This window comes from Takifugu flavidus, chromosome 10 (genome assembly GCF_003711565.1).
Source record: "Takifugu flavidus isolate HTHZ2018 chromosome 10, ASM371156v2, whole genome shotgun sequence".
In the NCBI taxonomy this organism is placed as follows: Eukaryota; Metazoa; Chordata; class Actinopteri; order Tetraodontiformes; family Tetraodontidae; genus Takifugu; species Takifugu flavidus.
The window spans coordinates 6,205,395-6,220,334 of NC_079529.1; the positions used below are offsets into that span (position 1 = coordinate 6,205,395).

Sequence of the window (14,940 nt, forward strand, 5' to 3'; positions counted from 1 at the left end):
TTGATCCTCGTTGATATATTTGACCTGCTGTTTAATAGGTGCTGGCGCAATTGTTTGTGCCTATATCTCCTCCCTTTGCTCCATTTTTCTCATACTGTGACAGATGTAAAGCATTTCCAACAGAAAGTCACATTTGTGCAAGATGGACTAATCAGAAAAGGGTGATTATTTTGAACGGACGTTTACTTTTATTTTGCATCTGTCAGACCATCCTTTGCTGGTTCTATCAGGATTTTTATTCATATTTTGACAGAAAATAAATTCCAGTACACACAAGCAGTTTTTTTATATAGTGGATAATAATTAGTTTAGTAAGGTATGGTATTTATTTATTTATTTCTTGAAATTCCTTTTCTCACTGCTAGATGGCGCTAAACCACACAGACACACTGAGCTTTAAATAATGTGTTTAACACACACCAGACAGACACTGTGGAATATATGCAAAAGACTCACTTAGACTGCTGGTAAGAATAGGCTGTGGCATGTTCTCCTGTGTTCTCCACCGCTAAAGGCTGCTGCCCGCTGGCGTCCTGCGTGGGGGGGGCGGCTGTCTGTGCTGAAGGATCCGTCACCACGCCCTGGCGCCCAGAGAGAGAGAAACGGTCCGGAAGTTTAATTTCAACCTTTCAGTTCCAGACAAATGAAGCGGTTTAAGGATGCTGCGTACAGCAGCTTACTGAAATAAATTTGCTCAGGTTGCCAATTAAATCTCGGTTAAAAGAATTTTAACTTCTGGCAGACTTTTTTAATGTCTCTTTCTGGATCTAAAATTGGTAAGTTGGTAAAACTACAGTCCATCAGACATTAAACATTCTTCTCACGATGGTGTCCAAATGAAATTTCGGGGTTTTATCCCAAGCCAGTAAAACTGCTGTAAACCACACACACACACACACACACAGATCAGTGAAGGAGCTGCAGGACAGGAAGACAACATGAACTTTTGCCCCCTTACTTCCACTGTGATGGCAGAGGCAGGCACTGCAGTGTACTGGGGAATGTAGGTTCCTTGCATAGGAGCAGCAGCTGCAGTGGGCATGTACTGCAGAGGGAGGGAGGGGCGCAGACAGGATTAGAACATAGACACACAGTTGGTCCTCTGGGATGTCTGGAGCTGAAGTATCGTCTGACTGACTCACAACCCTCGGCACCAGTCATTATTGTTTTCAATAGGTTGTTACATTCTTAATGAGACATCTTTACAGTAGGAGGAAATTTGAAGGTGACTCACGGTGCCCGTGGTGCCCAGAGACAGGTGGTTCATCTGTTGGGTGAGAGGAGCCATGACAGTGGAGGGGTGGAGGGACAAACTGGGCTCTATGGCCGCGGCAGGAGTGATCACAGCACCCTGAGGCCAGGCCGAGGGACACGTGGAGAACAAAGAAGGACAACGATTTTAAATCTCAGTTCCGATCTTCATCCATCATATAAACCCATTACTTCTCCTAAATTCTAAAAATGGCCAATTATGCTGCACAAGCCAGCGCTGGAATAATTCAACGAGACAATCTGGAGCCAAACGAGAGCTGATGTATCTGGACAACATCTCGCCTGTAGCACAATCTAGATGGGAACACAGCAGATTTATTCACAAGGGCAGAATGTTCAGGGTTTGTTAACTATTCTTGACTTTTCAACAAATGAAAAATAAAGCTAACATTTGTTATTGATGACAAGGGTAATGGTAACATAATAAAAGTATATAAAATCACAAATATGCACTTAATGGAAGGCAGCTTCATTGACTCACAGAGTGGGTATTAATAGTTAAATGGTGGTAGATTGTGAGTTTTCCAGATGATGTTGGGTGAATTAATGAGAGCAGAATAAGCTTTTATTGGGTGTTTCCCCAGAAGAAAGCGGCTAATTTTACAGCTATGTTAAATGACAGCATGCAGCGGCTGGACATGCAGCTAGAGACACTTGAGGAGGTAAATCAAAGCAGCGGGGTTTGATCCCAGCAACGCTGCAGGACCTGCTCCAGAACTGAGGATCTTTGCTGGTGATGTGAGGTGTCTGAGAGCAGGGTGTTCAACCCCTGCAGCGCAAGCGCTGCCGTATGTAATGAAGGGCCCCGAGATGCCAGTCAGCATCTCTGCAGAAGTAAACACCATAACTTTTCTGATAACTGTTTAAAACTACACTTCCCAAAAGGACTGACAGCATCTGCGGAGAGATGTCGGAATTGCTCCGGAGAGCGGTCGGCGCTCCCCTTAGAAGCGTGCTGAGACAGGATGTTAGAGGAACACGCGTAGAAAGATTGAGGTAGTTTGGAGGCAAGCTCAGGTGTGTGGCAGTATTACTGTCTCATACACACAAACACACACACACACAGACTTACTGGAGCAAAAATGCTGCCTCACACACTTATTCATATAAAGATACACCCAGAGGAACCTATAGACACACACGAACCAATACAAAGCCCCGGCTTCAGCAGGTAGTTTCAGCCAGATTCTAATATGAGTATTTCAGCCATTAGTGTAATATTTTCATTCATTTAATGATCCCCCGCCTGCTCATTCTACCCCTCATCCATCTCCATCTCACAGTGACCCTCTTCGCAGCAAAAAAGCTGCACAAAGGAGGAAAAAAACCACTAAAATGAACGTTCTGGTTTGTGTTTCAGCTCTACATTTACAGTAAGCTCTTTGTGTGTATCTGGATTTGTACACTTTCCATTAGCTGATGTGTGTATGTGTATATGTGTATATGTCTATGTGTGTGTGCGTATGTGTGTCTGTGTGAGTGAGTGAAGAGAGTGCATGCGTTAATGCTTTCATGTAACAGACACTCTTCCCCCCTTGGGTAAGCAATAAATGAGTGCACAAGAAACGTATCTATCCCCCGAGGACAGGAAGGAGAAGGGGGGAAAAAAATCAAACTTTGAACCCTCACTCCTCCTCTCATCATCGTCTGCTGTCACTTCTCCAGTAGAGAAATGAAGCTGACTTGCATAATGCTGCAGGCGCTGCGCAGCATCAAATAGACATATTAGCGATAACGACGCCCGCTCACAGCGTAACCTACTGACTGCTGCTGGGACGGGAGCTTTGTGCATGTAAGCATATGAGCCGATGTTTGTTCTTGCCTCTCAGGTGCTGCGGTTTGACAGAAATGATTATACACCAATTATTTATGCCCTTTCTACCTTAAAAAGCGAAGGGTGGACCGAAACGGCAGGAAGTAAATAAGCTCAAAGCTGCACGCTCGCATGCACAATTGATCGTGGGAAATGGCGGTGGGATATCAAAGTGCCGTGCAGCGTTTTGAGGCCCGGATATGTAGTACACTTGGCTTTCTTTCATACATTCCCCACCCTCTTTGTGTCCTAAAATGAGTTTAACATGGCAATTTACGTCAGGAAGATCTGAAATCCGAATTCTGTGGATGTCTCATTATAGCCCTCCTCAGTAAGCCCCCTTCCTAGTCTTTCCTGCTATATATGGCTAGGTTAATGCATTCATTTCCTGTAGGGGGCTGTGTGAATAATCATCCACAAAGACATCTTCTCACTAATTAGGCTATAAAGACAGGGAGTTCAAGTAATCTGGGCATTCCAACAAGGATCGGAAAAGCAAAGTCCTTAAGGCACAGCTGTGTGTATAGGAGTTTGTGCGTTTGAAATCAGGCCAGAGAGTGTTAACACACCCTCCAGGTGTGTGTCTTTGCTCCGGGTGTCACCCTGTTTTAATCTCTCTGATGAGTCCTTGATTCTGAGCGGCTCACATGCTTGGGAGCCACAATGGTGCACCGAGCACACCTTCAGCCTGTGCGATTAGCAGAGGTGTGCATCAACCTAAATGTGTCAACGCGTGTGCATCATTAATCAAAGTTACCAGCCATTAACTTTGGCTCAGCAGCATAGAAGCTTCTGCTACCATAGGAACAGATTTAAGAGCTCTCTCTCCCTCTCTCTGTCGCAGCTTAATTTGCCCAGCTTCTCCGACTCCTGAAAAAACCAGTGACCAGCCTTTGTCTTTGTTGTCTAACAGGGATTCTCACTATGCAGACAAGGCCAGGGAACAGGCACACGCAGCGCAGACATGCATTTGCAGCAGTTGTTTTCTTTGCTTTGTTGTGGGTTTATTCTCTGTAATCAATCCGTTCCTCTCCTCTCCCTGTGCCCGTCTCTTCCCCCTGTCCTTTTCCTGTCACTTCACTTATTTATTCACTTTATCTCGCTCAAATGTGCAGATTCTCTCCTCCTCTACCCCATTCGCCTCGTCTCCCAGAGTCACACCGTATCAAGCGCGCCTGCCAAACAATTAGACGAGATATTTGTTTGAGGACCCGTTCGCAGATTTCTTCCACTCGGAGATAATTTTAACCAGACATGACAAAAGGACGTTTTTATGAGCTGGCAGACACAAAGAGGAAGGCAGACAGAGGAAGAGGGAGCAGAATCGGGGGAAAAAGCAGAATTTGGAACTTGTTAAACTATTGTGTTGTGACAGCGTTTGCTGGAATCCATCGCCACACGGCTGATGCGCAATAACTCTGCTGCCTCTGTCCTCTTTCTTTCCTGTCTTGCTGGTCTGCGAGCAGATCTGAATTTTGCCGGAGTTAAACCACGGCAATGTTGGCCAGACACCATCTCATTAATGTCCGCAAGTAATAAAAATCTCATTTGAATATTGAATACTTTTCTTGTAATAGGCCATAACTTCTTTTTCTTGGAAATCCTATATTTTATTGTGAGGACTTTTAAAGTCATGGCCGAGTTTGGCTCTCCTTCCGCCCTTTATTGTAAGTTATTCTTTCATCCAAATTCTTTCTCCAGAGCAGATGTGCCACAGTTTCAAGCAAAACCAGCAGAGTTCTTTTTTAGATCTTTAGCCTTTGATGACTGTAACGATCTCACAGAATCTGTTTTTGACACTATAATACTCAAACATTGTTGTCACATTGTCCAGATGTGTGAAAGCAAACCCACCGAACTGATGAGTTCAAACTCAAACTGAGATGTTACATGCTTTCTTTATAATACAATGAAAAGTTTTCATGCTGGTTTGTAATCATGTTGTAATATATATATATATATATATATATATATAATATATATATATATACACACACATATATAATCCTGACTTTAGATATGCTATGTGTACAAGCATAACACTCTATATCAGGTTGGTCAATTGTCTGTTTCTTGCGTGCAGTGTGACTTCGGGCCAGCAGGGTGCGCCCTATTATTATATAGCCTGGAACTGTTCTTCTGAGCGCCTCTTAAAGGAGGTTAACGGGGATAAAGCATTTTCCTCTGATGTGTGTGGGATGAATGCATTTGTAAGCAAGCAGACAGTCTGACAGACCTTCACCTGCCTCTGGTATTAGCGAGAAGCACGTATTGAGTAAATAATGTGACATGCTTTAAACATTACACGCACAAAGAGGAAACGCATAAAAGTGGACTGAGAAACATACCGTAGGTTGCATAACATACTGTTGATGAGGCATCCAAGATGTACTCTGGACCTGTGCAGAACAAAGAGGGAGAGAGGAAGTGAGAGGGTTAGAAGATATGATGCAAATGTGGAGGTGATGATGGGAAAATCAGACATGAAAGAATGGAGAAAAAAGTAAAAACGAGTGGAAGTTCGATGCATGAAAGAGAGTGAAATAAGGTAATTAAAGAAGGAGGGCATTGGGCATGAGTGGGGGGGTGGAGGGGAGGTTGGGAAGAGATGAGAGGAAAAGGAAGTTCAAAAAGGAGATTGTTATTAGTGGATATAGAATTGAGGGAAAGGGGGATATAAAGGGGGACAATTGGAAGACAGAATGAAAGGATAGAGGCAAAAATGGGAGACAATTAATCATTAACTCAAGTCTTTACAAGTCCACTTCAGATCCCGGGTCCCTATGGCGGCATGTCTTCAAGAATATCACAGCAGTTGCTGAGGTTGTACGACACAGTGCGTTATGTCGTAATTATGAGAGGATATGAAGACCGCAGAGAGCAATACAGTCAAATAATTACCGCTGCACAGTGAAGGTTTCATCATCAAAGACGGTCCCAGCCACAAATCACCACTTTCATTTCGCACTATCCAGCCCCAACACGATGAAGGAGCCCCGATGGCCTTCCTGTCCCATGTCACCCACGTGCGTGTCCGTGCTGCATGCAGACGCTGTGTCACCTGCACCGCTGCTGTGCAAACTGGTTAATTTGTTCTTGTGTTCTTCCACAGAAAAAACCCCAAAACAGGCAGATGCTTTGTCTGAGGGCATTCTGCACTGCTGGAGATGTGCCTCAGCGTTTGTCTCCCTCATTTAAAGCAGCGTTTCCGAGAGGGAACCTGTGGGGGAGGACTGGGTGCTTTAAAGTCTGCCTGTTTGACAAACTGTGGATCAAGTGTCGAGTTGGTCGCTCAAAGAGCCGCAGCTTCCTCCGCAGCCGGCGTTGACACTGCTGCGTGTGGAAGACAGAGGATGCGACGCAATGGAAGAGCCAGACAAAAAGGGGATTTGCATCCAAGAGGGAAACATTGAGGAGTGCTGCAGTCTAAGTGTGCGTCTAATGTACAGAGGTTAGAGAGGATATCTCCGTTTCTGTGACACCCAGCTCTGTTTCCTTAAGATGGGCTGTTTCTGTTCATTTATCCTTTCATAAATTACATATCAGAGACAAGAAACAATTTCAAATTACTTGCAAAGGTTTGTTTGTCTTCAGTCTTTATTTAAGAGTAATGAAAAAAAGGAAACCTGACTGCCTGGATATTCTCAAGCTTGGCAATAAAAAAGTCCTTCAAAAGTCCTTTAGAATCTTTATCCTGGCAGCTCTTTGTGGTTTTGTTCTCTGGGTACGACTTTTTTGTCACTGTTATCAGTCAACTTCATCCTCACCGGTTTTTCCAGGCTGTTTAACACAGACAAGTGTGAAGTAGCTTATGGCAGCAAATTCTCACAAATTTATGTCTTGTGTCACCAGGTTGATTCATTCTAGACCAGATGATGAAGACACACCTTGCTTCTTCGTAATGATGTAGCTAAATAGCACACAGCAAAGACCTTGCTGTCCTTTTCAGAAAATATATGCTTTAATTTGTTTTAAAGGAAGTAAATCACCAACAACAGTGTTTTCTGGCCTTGCATTTCTTCGCTGTCATGTTGTAAATAAGGAAAACCTAGCTGTGCTTGACCTGTGCTAATGTTGGACTCATATATTGTTCGCCATAAACAAACACCGGCTGCCATCACAGCTCACGCTGGCCATTTTGTTGCTCCCTCGTTGGTGATGCAAGCGCACTCTTGGACAGTTACAGCTAAGTTGAGCGCAGCCACGTTGAGGTCACATCTAGAGGTCGTTCAGTTTGATGGATGGGTGACATGACGCGACGTCATCTTAAGTTATGCCTCTCTCCATAACAGGCCAACTGCAATAGAGCAATTTCTCTACTCTCAAGAATCATTTTACGCCTCTTTTTTTTAATTCCAGTATAATGTCTGGAGCTGCACTCCGTCTCCCATGTTGAAAGAAGCTCCGCCCACCTGATATGTGGAGACAGGGGAGGCAGCGATGAAGGGTGTGATGGACGCCTGTGCGATCATCCGATTGGTGGAGATGCTGTACGGTGAGGAGTAGAACCTACGGGAGCAAAGGAGAAAGATTCAAACTTGAAATGAGCTGCGAGGAGGTTCACAGGAGGTGAAAATGAGCTCTGCTGAATCTTTGTTTTCTAACTAACCAATAATCAAACGGATGGTGAAAGATCGTGAAAGCTGTCATGGAAACGATAAACGCCGCGGCTTCGCTCCGTGCCACATCATCAAAGCTCCCCTCAGTAGGAGATACCAGTGTAAACATCACGTAACAAAGCATCACTCCGCTGCTGTGCATAATAATGGATTTAATGTGTGAGTGGGTGAAATATTTCAGCATTAACCTTTATGTTCCCACCTACGCGTATTTCGCTCGAAGCTGCGCGGGAAACATCTGCATTTTGTTTACTTCTCTCCTACACCTCTGTTTGCACTTCTGATGGTGCTATATGTCTTTTTTCCCCCACCTCGTTCCCTCAACCCTTCATGGGCTGAACAGCCGTGTGACTCGCAGCGCTTTATTTATCATTGTGTACCTAGAGAGGACATGTTTCATCCGCCAGGCCATGTTGCCGTGGCCGATCGATTCGAAAGCGTCAGTTGACTGAATAGTGGAGTGAGGGGATGGGAAAAGGAGAAAGAGAGAAAGAAAAAGCGAGAGAAACCATTTTCTACCTTCACCTTCAACATGATATGTATAAAGCTGCTGTGTTGAGCATGTATTGATAAGAAAAATATGGATTTTAGACAATCTCAAACCCCAGAACATTTGCCCCCTTTATCCCCATCACTGGCTTCTTGCATCAGGAGGTAAATGCCAGAAAAATGGCAAAAAACCTGTAAGTTTAGGTTTTGATTTGATCTAATCCAGTACTCTTGTTTATGCAAACACACTCTCTGTCTTCACTCTCTGCAAAATGCTAATGCTCGCACTGAACTACACGTGACACTTAACTCAAATGAATATATTCATTAAGCAAAACAATCTACTGAAGATGCAACAGCAGTCTTTTTCAGTGCACAATCAATGCATGAGATGCACAATACATACTGTATTACTGCCACTAATTATTACAAATGAGCAAACATATCTCCACTCAGTTATTCAATATCATGCACTGTTTTTTCTCTATTTATTGTATTTTTCATTAGCACGATGTGCACTGAGAGAGGAGAGTAATAGGTAGAGGACAGATCCAAGGTTATTGATGGGCTCTATTAGTCCACCTGTAGGGACTCCAGTGTCTGTTTAAACACGACTCTAAACATGTAATTGCGTGCAGAACATCACCGGAGGATTGGATTTTGAAGCCCCCTGAATCCCCGGTGACACCTGCTTTATCTGTCCAAGCATTTAGTGTCAATCTCAGTGTTTTCCATATAGAAATGCAGGAGAGATGTGTATGTGCATGTGTGTGTGTGTGTGTGTGTGTGGGCAGAAAGAAAGGGCAGAGAGACGCAGACATGTAGTGTTGACGACTTCTGTAGCACTGATATGAAAACTCACACATCACCTGCTCTATCAGCAAATTCTGACTAAAATCTTTGTTTAAGGTGATTTTAGTTTAATGCTTTTCAATTTGAAATGAAAATACTATCAAATTTAAACTGCAGTGATGCAGATCAGTTGCATTGAATGGATTGGAGCAGTGATTGTCATTGAACTCAATCCCACCGAATGCATCATGATCAGAGCTTTATCTGATAAAACTAGTAAAGAGACCGGATTGGAAGCAGGATATTGGAAAAGAATAAAGGGAAATGATGCACCGTTTTCATATAAAACAGAAGAATGGCTGTAAGCTGAGCATCCTATTTAGTTATACGTTTCCAATAATCCTGTCAGATCAGCACAGGCTTATGAGAAATGCTTGGACAGACTCATGAACCTGTAATTGATTCATTAGGCTTCACCTCTCCTTGAGCCGACTTTATTTTTACCCATAACCTCCTCTTGACCCCGACGTACCCTTCCTTTATAATAAACCCTCTTCCCTCCCTGCTTTGTGCCTCTCTAATTAGCTGCATTAGCATTTCACAGTCATTTAGTTCTTCACCGGAAGGAACTGGGATGACCTCAGAACAGAGGTTGGAAAGAGCTTAAACACCACAAGTGCACACATGCTTGCGAGGGAGGATCTGCTTGTTCCTGCGGGCCTGCAGCGACGATGCCAGAAACAGCCAAAATCACATCTGAAGGGAGAAACTGCGCTGTGTACATGTCAGCAGTACAAAGGCAGAGACAAAGAGAAAGTAGGGATACAAAGAGTAAGGAGGGATGGGAAAGAAGGGAAGAGAAACAGAGCTTCAGGGAGGCATCTCTTGGGATCGCATCACCAGTAGCACTTGTAGCGGAGAGAGGCCACCTCCAATTTCCCTCTGAAACAGTCTCGTCTTTCCGTACCGAGCACGGCACATCGCCTCGGCTGATGAAAGTCTTACAGCGAGACTGTAACAACCAAACCTTCCCTGGGTGCAATCAGAACGTACATGTCTGACAGGCCGTATGCATAGGTGCATGAATAAATGCTCTGTCTGCATTAGTAAGACGTGATAATGAAGGCAGGAGTGGAAAGACACTCCCGGGTGAGAGAGAGGGTGTGTGTTAATAGCCCGCACGTCCTGTAGCTGTTTGAATATTTCTGCTCATTTGCATGAAAGTGCTCTTGTGCATATCTGTGCTGATGGCTCGCCGATCTTTGCGTATTTGCCGTTGCTAAAGGTTTCGGTTTGGTAAACATAAACAGGTGGGGATTGGACAGAGTTTGCGCTTGGCAAATATTTGCCAGGGAATTTAATTCAAATGAAAAGGATGCATTTCATTTTTTAAAAAGATGTAATTTGGAAATAAGAGGGGAAAAAAAGATCCACATACCCGTTTTGCATCGCAGTGGGATCGTATGTCAGTGCCATGCCGCTCTGGAGGGAGAGATAAAGATGCAAACAGACAAAATATTGAGACACATATAGCTTTGTGTAGCTCTGAAGTCAATTATTTCGAAGGTATAAACCTAGACGCGTGGGAGAGATCACAACAGGGCGACGCAGCAGGTTTGACTCCCAGCAATTCAACAACATAAACAACTCAGTGCTTAACAAAGACCTGCTAAATACAGAATAACTGTGCTCAGCAGCCTGAAAGAAAGTGAGCACAGTTGGGCCTGAACCTGCAGACCACAAAGGCTCACATATATAATAAAATACCACCTAAAGGGCACTCCTGGAGCGTTTCAACACAGATGCACAGTTGGTTGTGATTACTGATTACTGCTCTTTCAGGAAGCAGAAAATATTGTCAAACTTTATTTCTTCTTTTTTTTGGGGGGGGGGGGGGATTTAAAACAAAATCTACTGAACAAATCATTTCCTGCCACATTATTGCTTATGTAAACTGTTAATCATGCTAATGCTAACAGCACAAATGAAACGAAAGGACACTAAATGAGACCCACAGCAAAAACACCACAGTAAACTCATTTGGCCATTACACCACAGCCTCCATTTTGTACCTGCAGAAAAAGCTGCTCTTGAACCCACCATCAGACATAATTTGCAGTTTCTCTCATGTAAGCTTACACAGGTTACAGGGCTCATTACTATTCAGCGAAAGTAAACAAGGTAAAATCCAGCATAATCATACCAGATTCAAAGCTAAAGCGTGTTTGTTTTCCTTTATGCTATTAATATTAAGTCAAGAGTGCTTGATGAAGTGACTTTTCTGCCTGAATATTTTTTTTCTCTCGTGGGCTGATTTTTCGCCCAGTTTTGAAAAAGTTCCGGGTGATCTACCGACAGAAATGGCCAACGCGTGCAAACACACATCTGTGTGCAGTTTCCACGAATTAAAAACACATGCCTGAACCGCCACAACAACTGCGCTCCTAATAAATCAGCAGGCAACGTAAATCTCTTATATCAACCCGTCTCTCTTCTTACTGGCTGTCATGTTAGAAGAAATTATAGCTGTGAATTGAAAAACATCTTTATTCATTAGAACCTCAGTATTCATCCGACACCCCGGCACATTTTACACAATGCTTTTGTCATTGAAGCATAATTTGATTTTTAACTTTTTCCACCTCCTTTTTTTAGCCATAAGGTAACATGCAGCATCAGATCAACCTAAAGATGCCAATATTAACCAGAAAGGGATTATTTTATTTTTTACATGCAGTTCAAAACCAGGCACAAGAATCCTTGGCACCACCTCGAAATATTTGTATTCACTCCCGCTTCCCTGTTGATCTATTGATTTGTACACCCGATCTCTGTGAAGAATCTTGATGCTGCATTGTGTCCTCCGATGAAAATAAAACAGCTATTTGTCCTTTTCTTCCTTCTAAAAATGTGTGTATATAATCCAACGCTCACTTTTCTTGCTCAAGTTTCCATTCTCTTTTTTCCATAGGTTTAGGACCATCCTCAAACGCTCCTGTACACCGGATTAAATCCACCACACCAATTTGGCTCGACTCTAAACAAAGCAGTGGTAATCATGTGAGAAGCGGCCCCAAATGTTGCTGTTTCCCTCTTTAAAAAACTGTAAAAACAGGACAAAGCAGAAAAAACCAGGCTGACACCAACATCAAACAAGTGTACACAGACATGACTCTCTTTGTGCAATCCCAACAAAAACAGATGACAGCAAAAAGCTACAAAACTGCAACTGAAATATGGCCATAAATCACCACAAAACACCGGCGAAACAGTGACAAAAATAATGCGCAGTAAACAAGGCGACCAGAGTTGAGTGTTGTAGTGTCAGTGTAAATGTCAGCTGCTGTGAAAAACGAGTTCAGGGTCTTTTGTGTATGCAAAATCTCCCCCCGCGCGTCTAGCCGCGTGTGTTTCTCACCACAAATCTTTTATTTTTCCGTTGCCGCGTGTGTCAGGGGTTCTGGCAGATTATAGCCGACTGACTGAGTGTTAGGAAGCTCTCAAATCAATTGGTCCGCTTGGAACCTCTGAAGAAATCATTTTTCCTCCTGCAAGTGTCAGTGGAAAGAATCAAACTCAAAGCAGGGAGCATTCCTTAAAAGTCCGGCTCATTTTTCATGTTGACAAAGGGATCGGACACGAAAGATCATCACCGGGGTGGGGATCTTCCTGCTGCTGTTGGGGAAGTCATTATTTCAACACTGTTGTTTCAGCCTTGTTTTATCTCATTTTGCGTCACCACACTGCTCATTCTAAACCTCATGTAATGTGAATGTTGGGGAAAGGTTAATGCTGGGGGGCATCCGAGTCATTATTCTCTTTCCTTTATCCCATAAATGAAAGCTTTGGTAGCCACACCAGCATCTGCTCAGTGGTGACAGGAAGTGAGAGGAAAGAAGAACACGGGAAATTTTGTTGATCCGTTCATCCAGATTTACCAGAAATGTGGGGGATCATTAGCAGTGATTACAGCCTGCCGTGCAAACCGTTAAATGATTGAGAATACGTTTCATCTGACATACAGCCTCGAGGATGCTGCCTCCACCCACAGATACCGTAGATCCATCACTCTCTTACTGTAAGCAACTGCTGTGACTTCTTCCCCCTGTGAGTTAAGGTGAACTGAAACATTCATAGACAACATAATGATCCCAACCCAAATATTTAAATACATCTTGCTTGACGAGAGAGTCTCTTGAAGGAAGTCAGACACAGAATAATAGGCTTCTAGCCACATGGTGCTGATAATTTATTCCCTGTAATCGTGATGGTGAAAGTGTGATGATTATGTAGAAGAATAAAGTGTTTTGTCTCCTTACCCTTCCATAATGACATACAATGGATTAACTTCACTGTGATGACAATACTGACCATTATTACCATTATTTTCACTCTAATGAGTCAGTTGGGGTTATTTATTTAACATGTTTACCCGTGAGGTGGACCTCTAAAGAGACCCTATGTGATATTTTCCTAGGAACTCTGAAATAAAGCCGTGGCCCCAAAGGCGAGCTTTCTGGTGTGTTGCTGAAATTGCCATATTTTCAAGCCTCACCTCTCCATCCCGTGTCCACGGTCGGCCATTCTGGGGATACTTGACCTGGGTCTGTCTCTTCTTCTGGCCCCCATCGGCAAATTTACACAGCAGCGGCTCTGCGGGGGCTACACAGGAAGTCAGCCAGAAAACAGATTTGTCAGGTCGGCAAAGAAGGAAAATAATGTCATATTTGAAACATGAATGTTCAGCTGGACATTACGTGATCACTTTAACACTTGAACCCGTGTTCCAAGAAATGGCAACTGCTATCGTGCAATCTCTTCAACCCAAACAACTCCAGAAACACAGGCCTGACGTGGAAACAGCTCCCTGAGCTAATCATCAAAGCGCAGTGAGCACGGGTCAAAGATAAGCCATACTTAACAAGCTAAATAATTCCACACTGCTTGAGAGTAGGCAGCAGATTGTAATAGTGATTATTCTAAAGAAAACATGGCTCTTTGTCCTGAGCAAAGAGAGGAAAAAACACTCTTGAATATATAAAGGATTAGGGTGACCTCCTATAGAAAAGTTCACCTCGTTAGAGTGGTATCAAAAACAGACTCACCTCTAAAGTAATGGCATGGACCCTGGTTTGAAAATGATAATCCTATTCTGTTTGATCCATTTCTGATCATTTACTGTGAAATATGCAGTGGATAATGTAGTCAAACAAAATAATGCAATCCCCAAGCTCAATTTTCCATCCTGAATAGTAAATAATTACTACAAACCTGCTACAAATCACTGCTAAAGTGTAAACCCGATGTCTTTATAAAGGAATGTTGATGCTAAAAATATCCGACCTGCGACATTATCGGGAGAGAGTGATTGAAATGCCTTCACAAGTGGAATTATGCACCGCGATGTTGTCCTGATTTCCTTTCGAAGACGCCTCTTCACGCTCATTCTGCTGCCTACCTTTTATGCATCGCCTCTCTCATTTAACTTTATTACACCTGAGCTTGTTCCAGTCATTCGCTGCCTTTCAAAAGAGGCTTTCAGCCGGCTCTCCGCTCTCGTTCCACCGGCGCTGATTTCCAGCCGCCGAGCAAGTCTAGCCGACGCGCTGCGCGCTCACAAATAACGGCGCAGAGCTTGGAACCCCCGATTCAGATATTATGAATACTAAACCTCGCCATAACCTCGCTCTTTTAAGAAAAATATTTCCTCGTCTTGGCAACCTGAAAAATGAGAGAAGGTGTTCTCGGTGGAGAAAAGCGCTTAGAGCTGAGAGTAAAGAGAGTCATTTAGAGTGCCTGGGGCATTTTCACTCCTCTGAAAGGTAAGTAGACTTGGAAACGGAGAGGTGTGTGTCATTAAACAGCCTTTAGCAGTACTTTGTCATTATAATACTTTAACGTGACTTCTATGTGAACAGTGGAGGCCACACATCTGGCCCCCTGTTATCATCCCCT

The 14,940-nt window shown here is 43.4% G+C and overlaps 1 protein-coding gene across 8 annotated transcripts in view; it reads right to left on the reverse strand.

The window, feature by feature from the left end:
- LOC130532206 (RNA-binding motif, single-stranded-interacting protein 3-like) overlaps positions 1 to 14,940 on the reverse strand; it is a 75,443-nt gene that overhangs the window by 2,255 nt on the left and 58,248 nt on the right. For all 8 annotated transcript variants that reach the window (XM_057044650.1, XM_057044656.1, XM_057044658.1 and 5 more), the window contains 7 exons: positions 13,541 to 13,647; positions 10,424 to 10,467; positions 7,498 to 7,594; positions 5,434 to 5,484; positions 1,235 to 1,351; positions 959 to 1,045; positions 457 to 581 (listed from right to left, as the gene is read on the reverse strand). In XM_057044650.1, the coding sequence (XP_056900630.1) occupies positions 457 to 581; positions 959 to 1,045; positions 1,235 to 1,351; positions 5,434 to 5,484; positions 7,498 to 7,594; positions 10,424 to 10,467; positions 13,541 to 13,647 (628 nt within the window). The remainder of the gene's footprint in view (positions 1 to 456; positions 582 to 958; positions 1,046 to 1,234; positions 1,352 to 5,433; positions 5,485 to 7,497; positions 7,595 to 10,423; positions 10,468 to 13,540; positions 13,648 to 14,940) is intronic.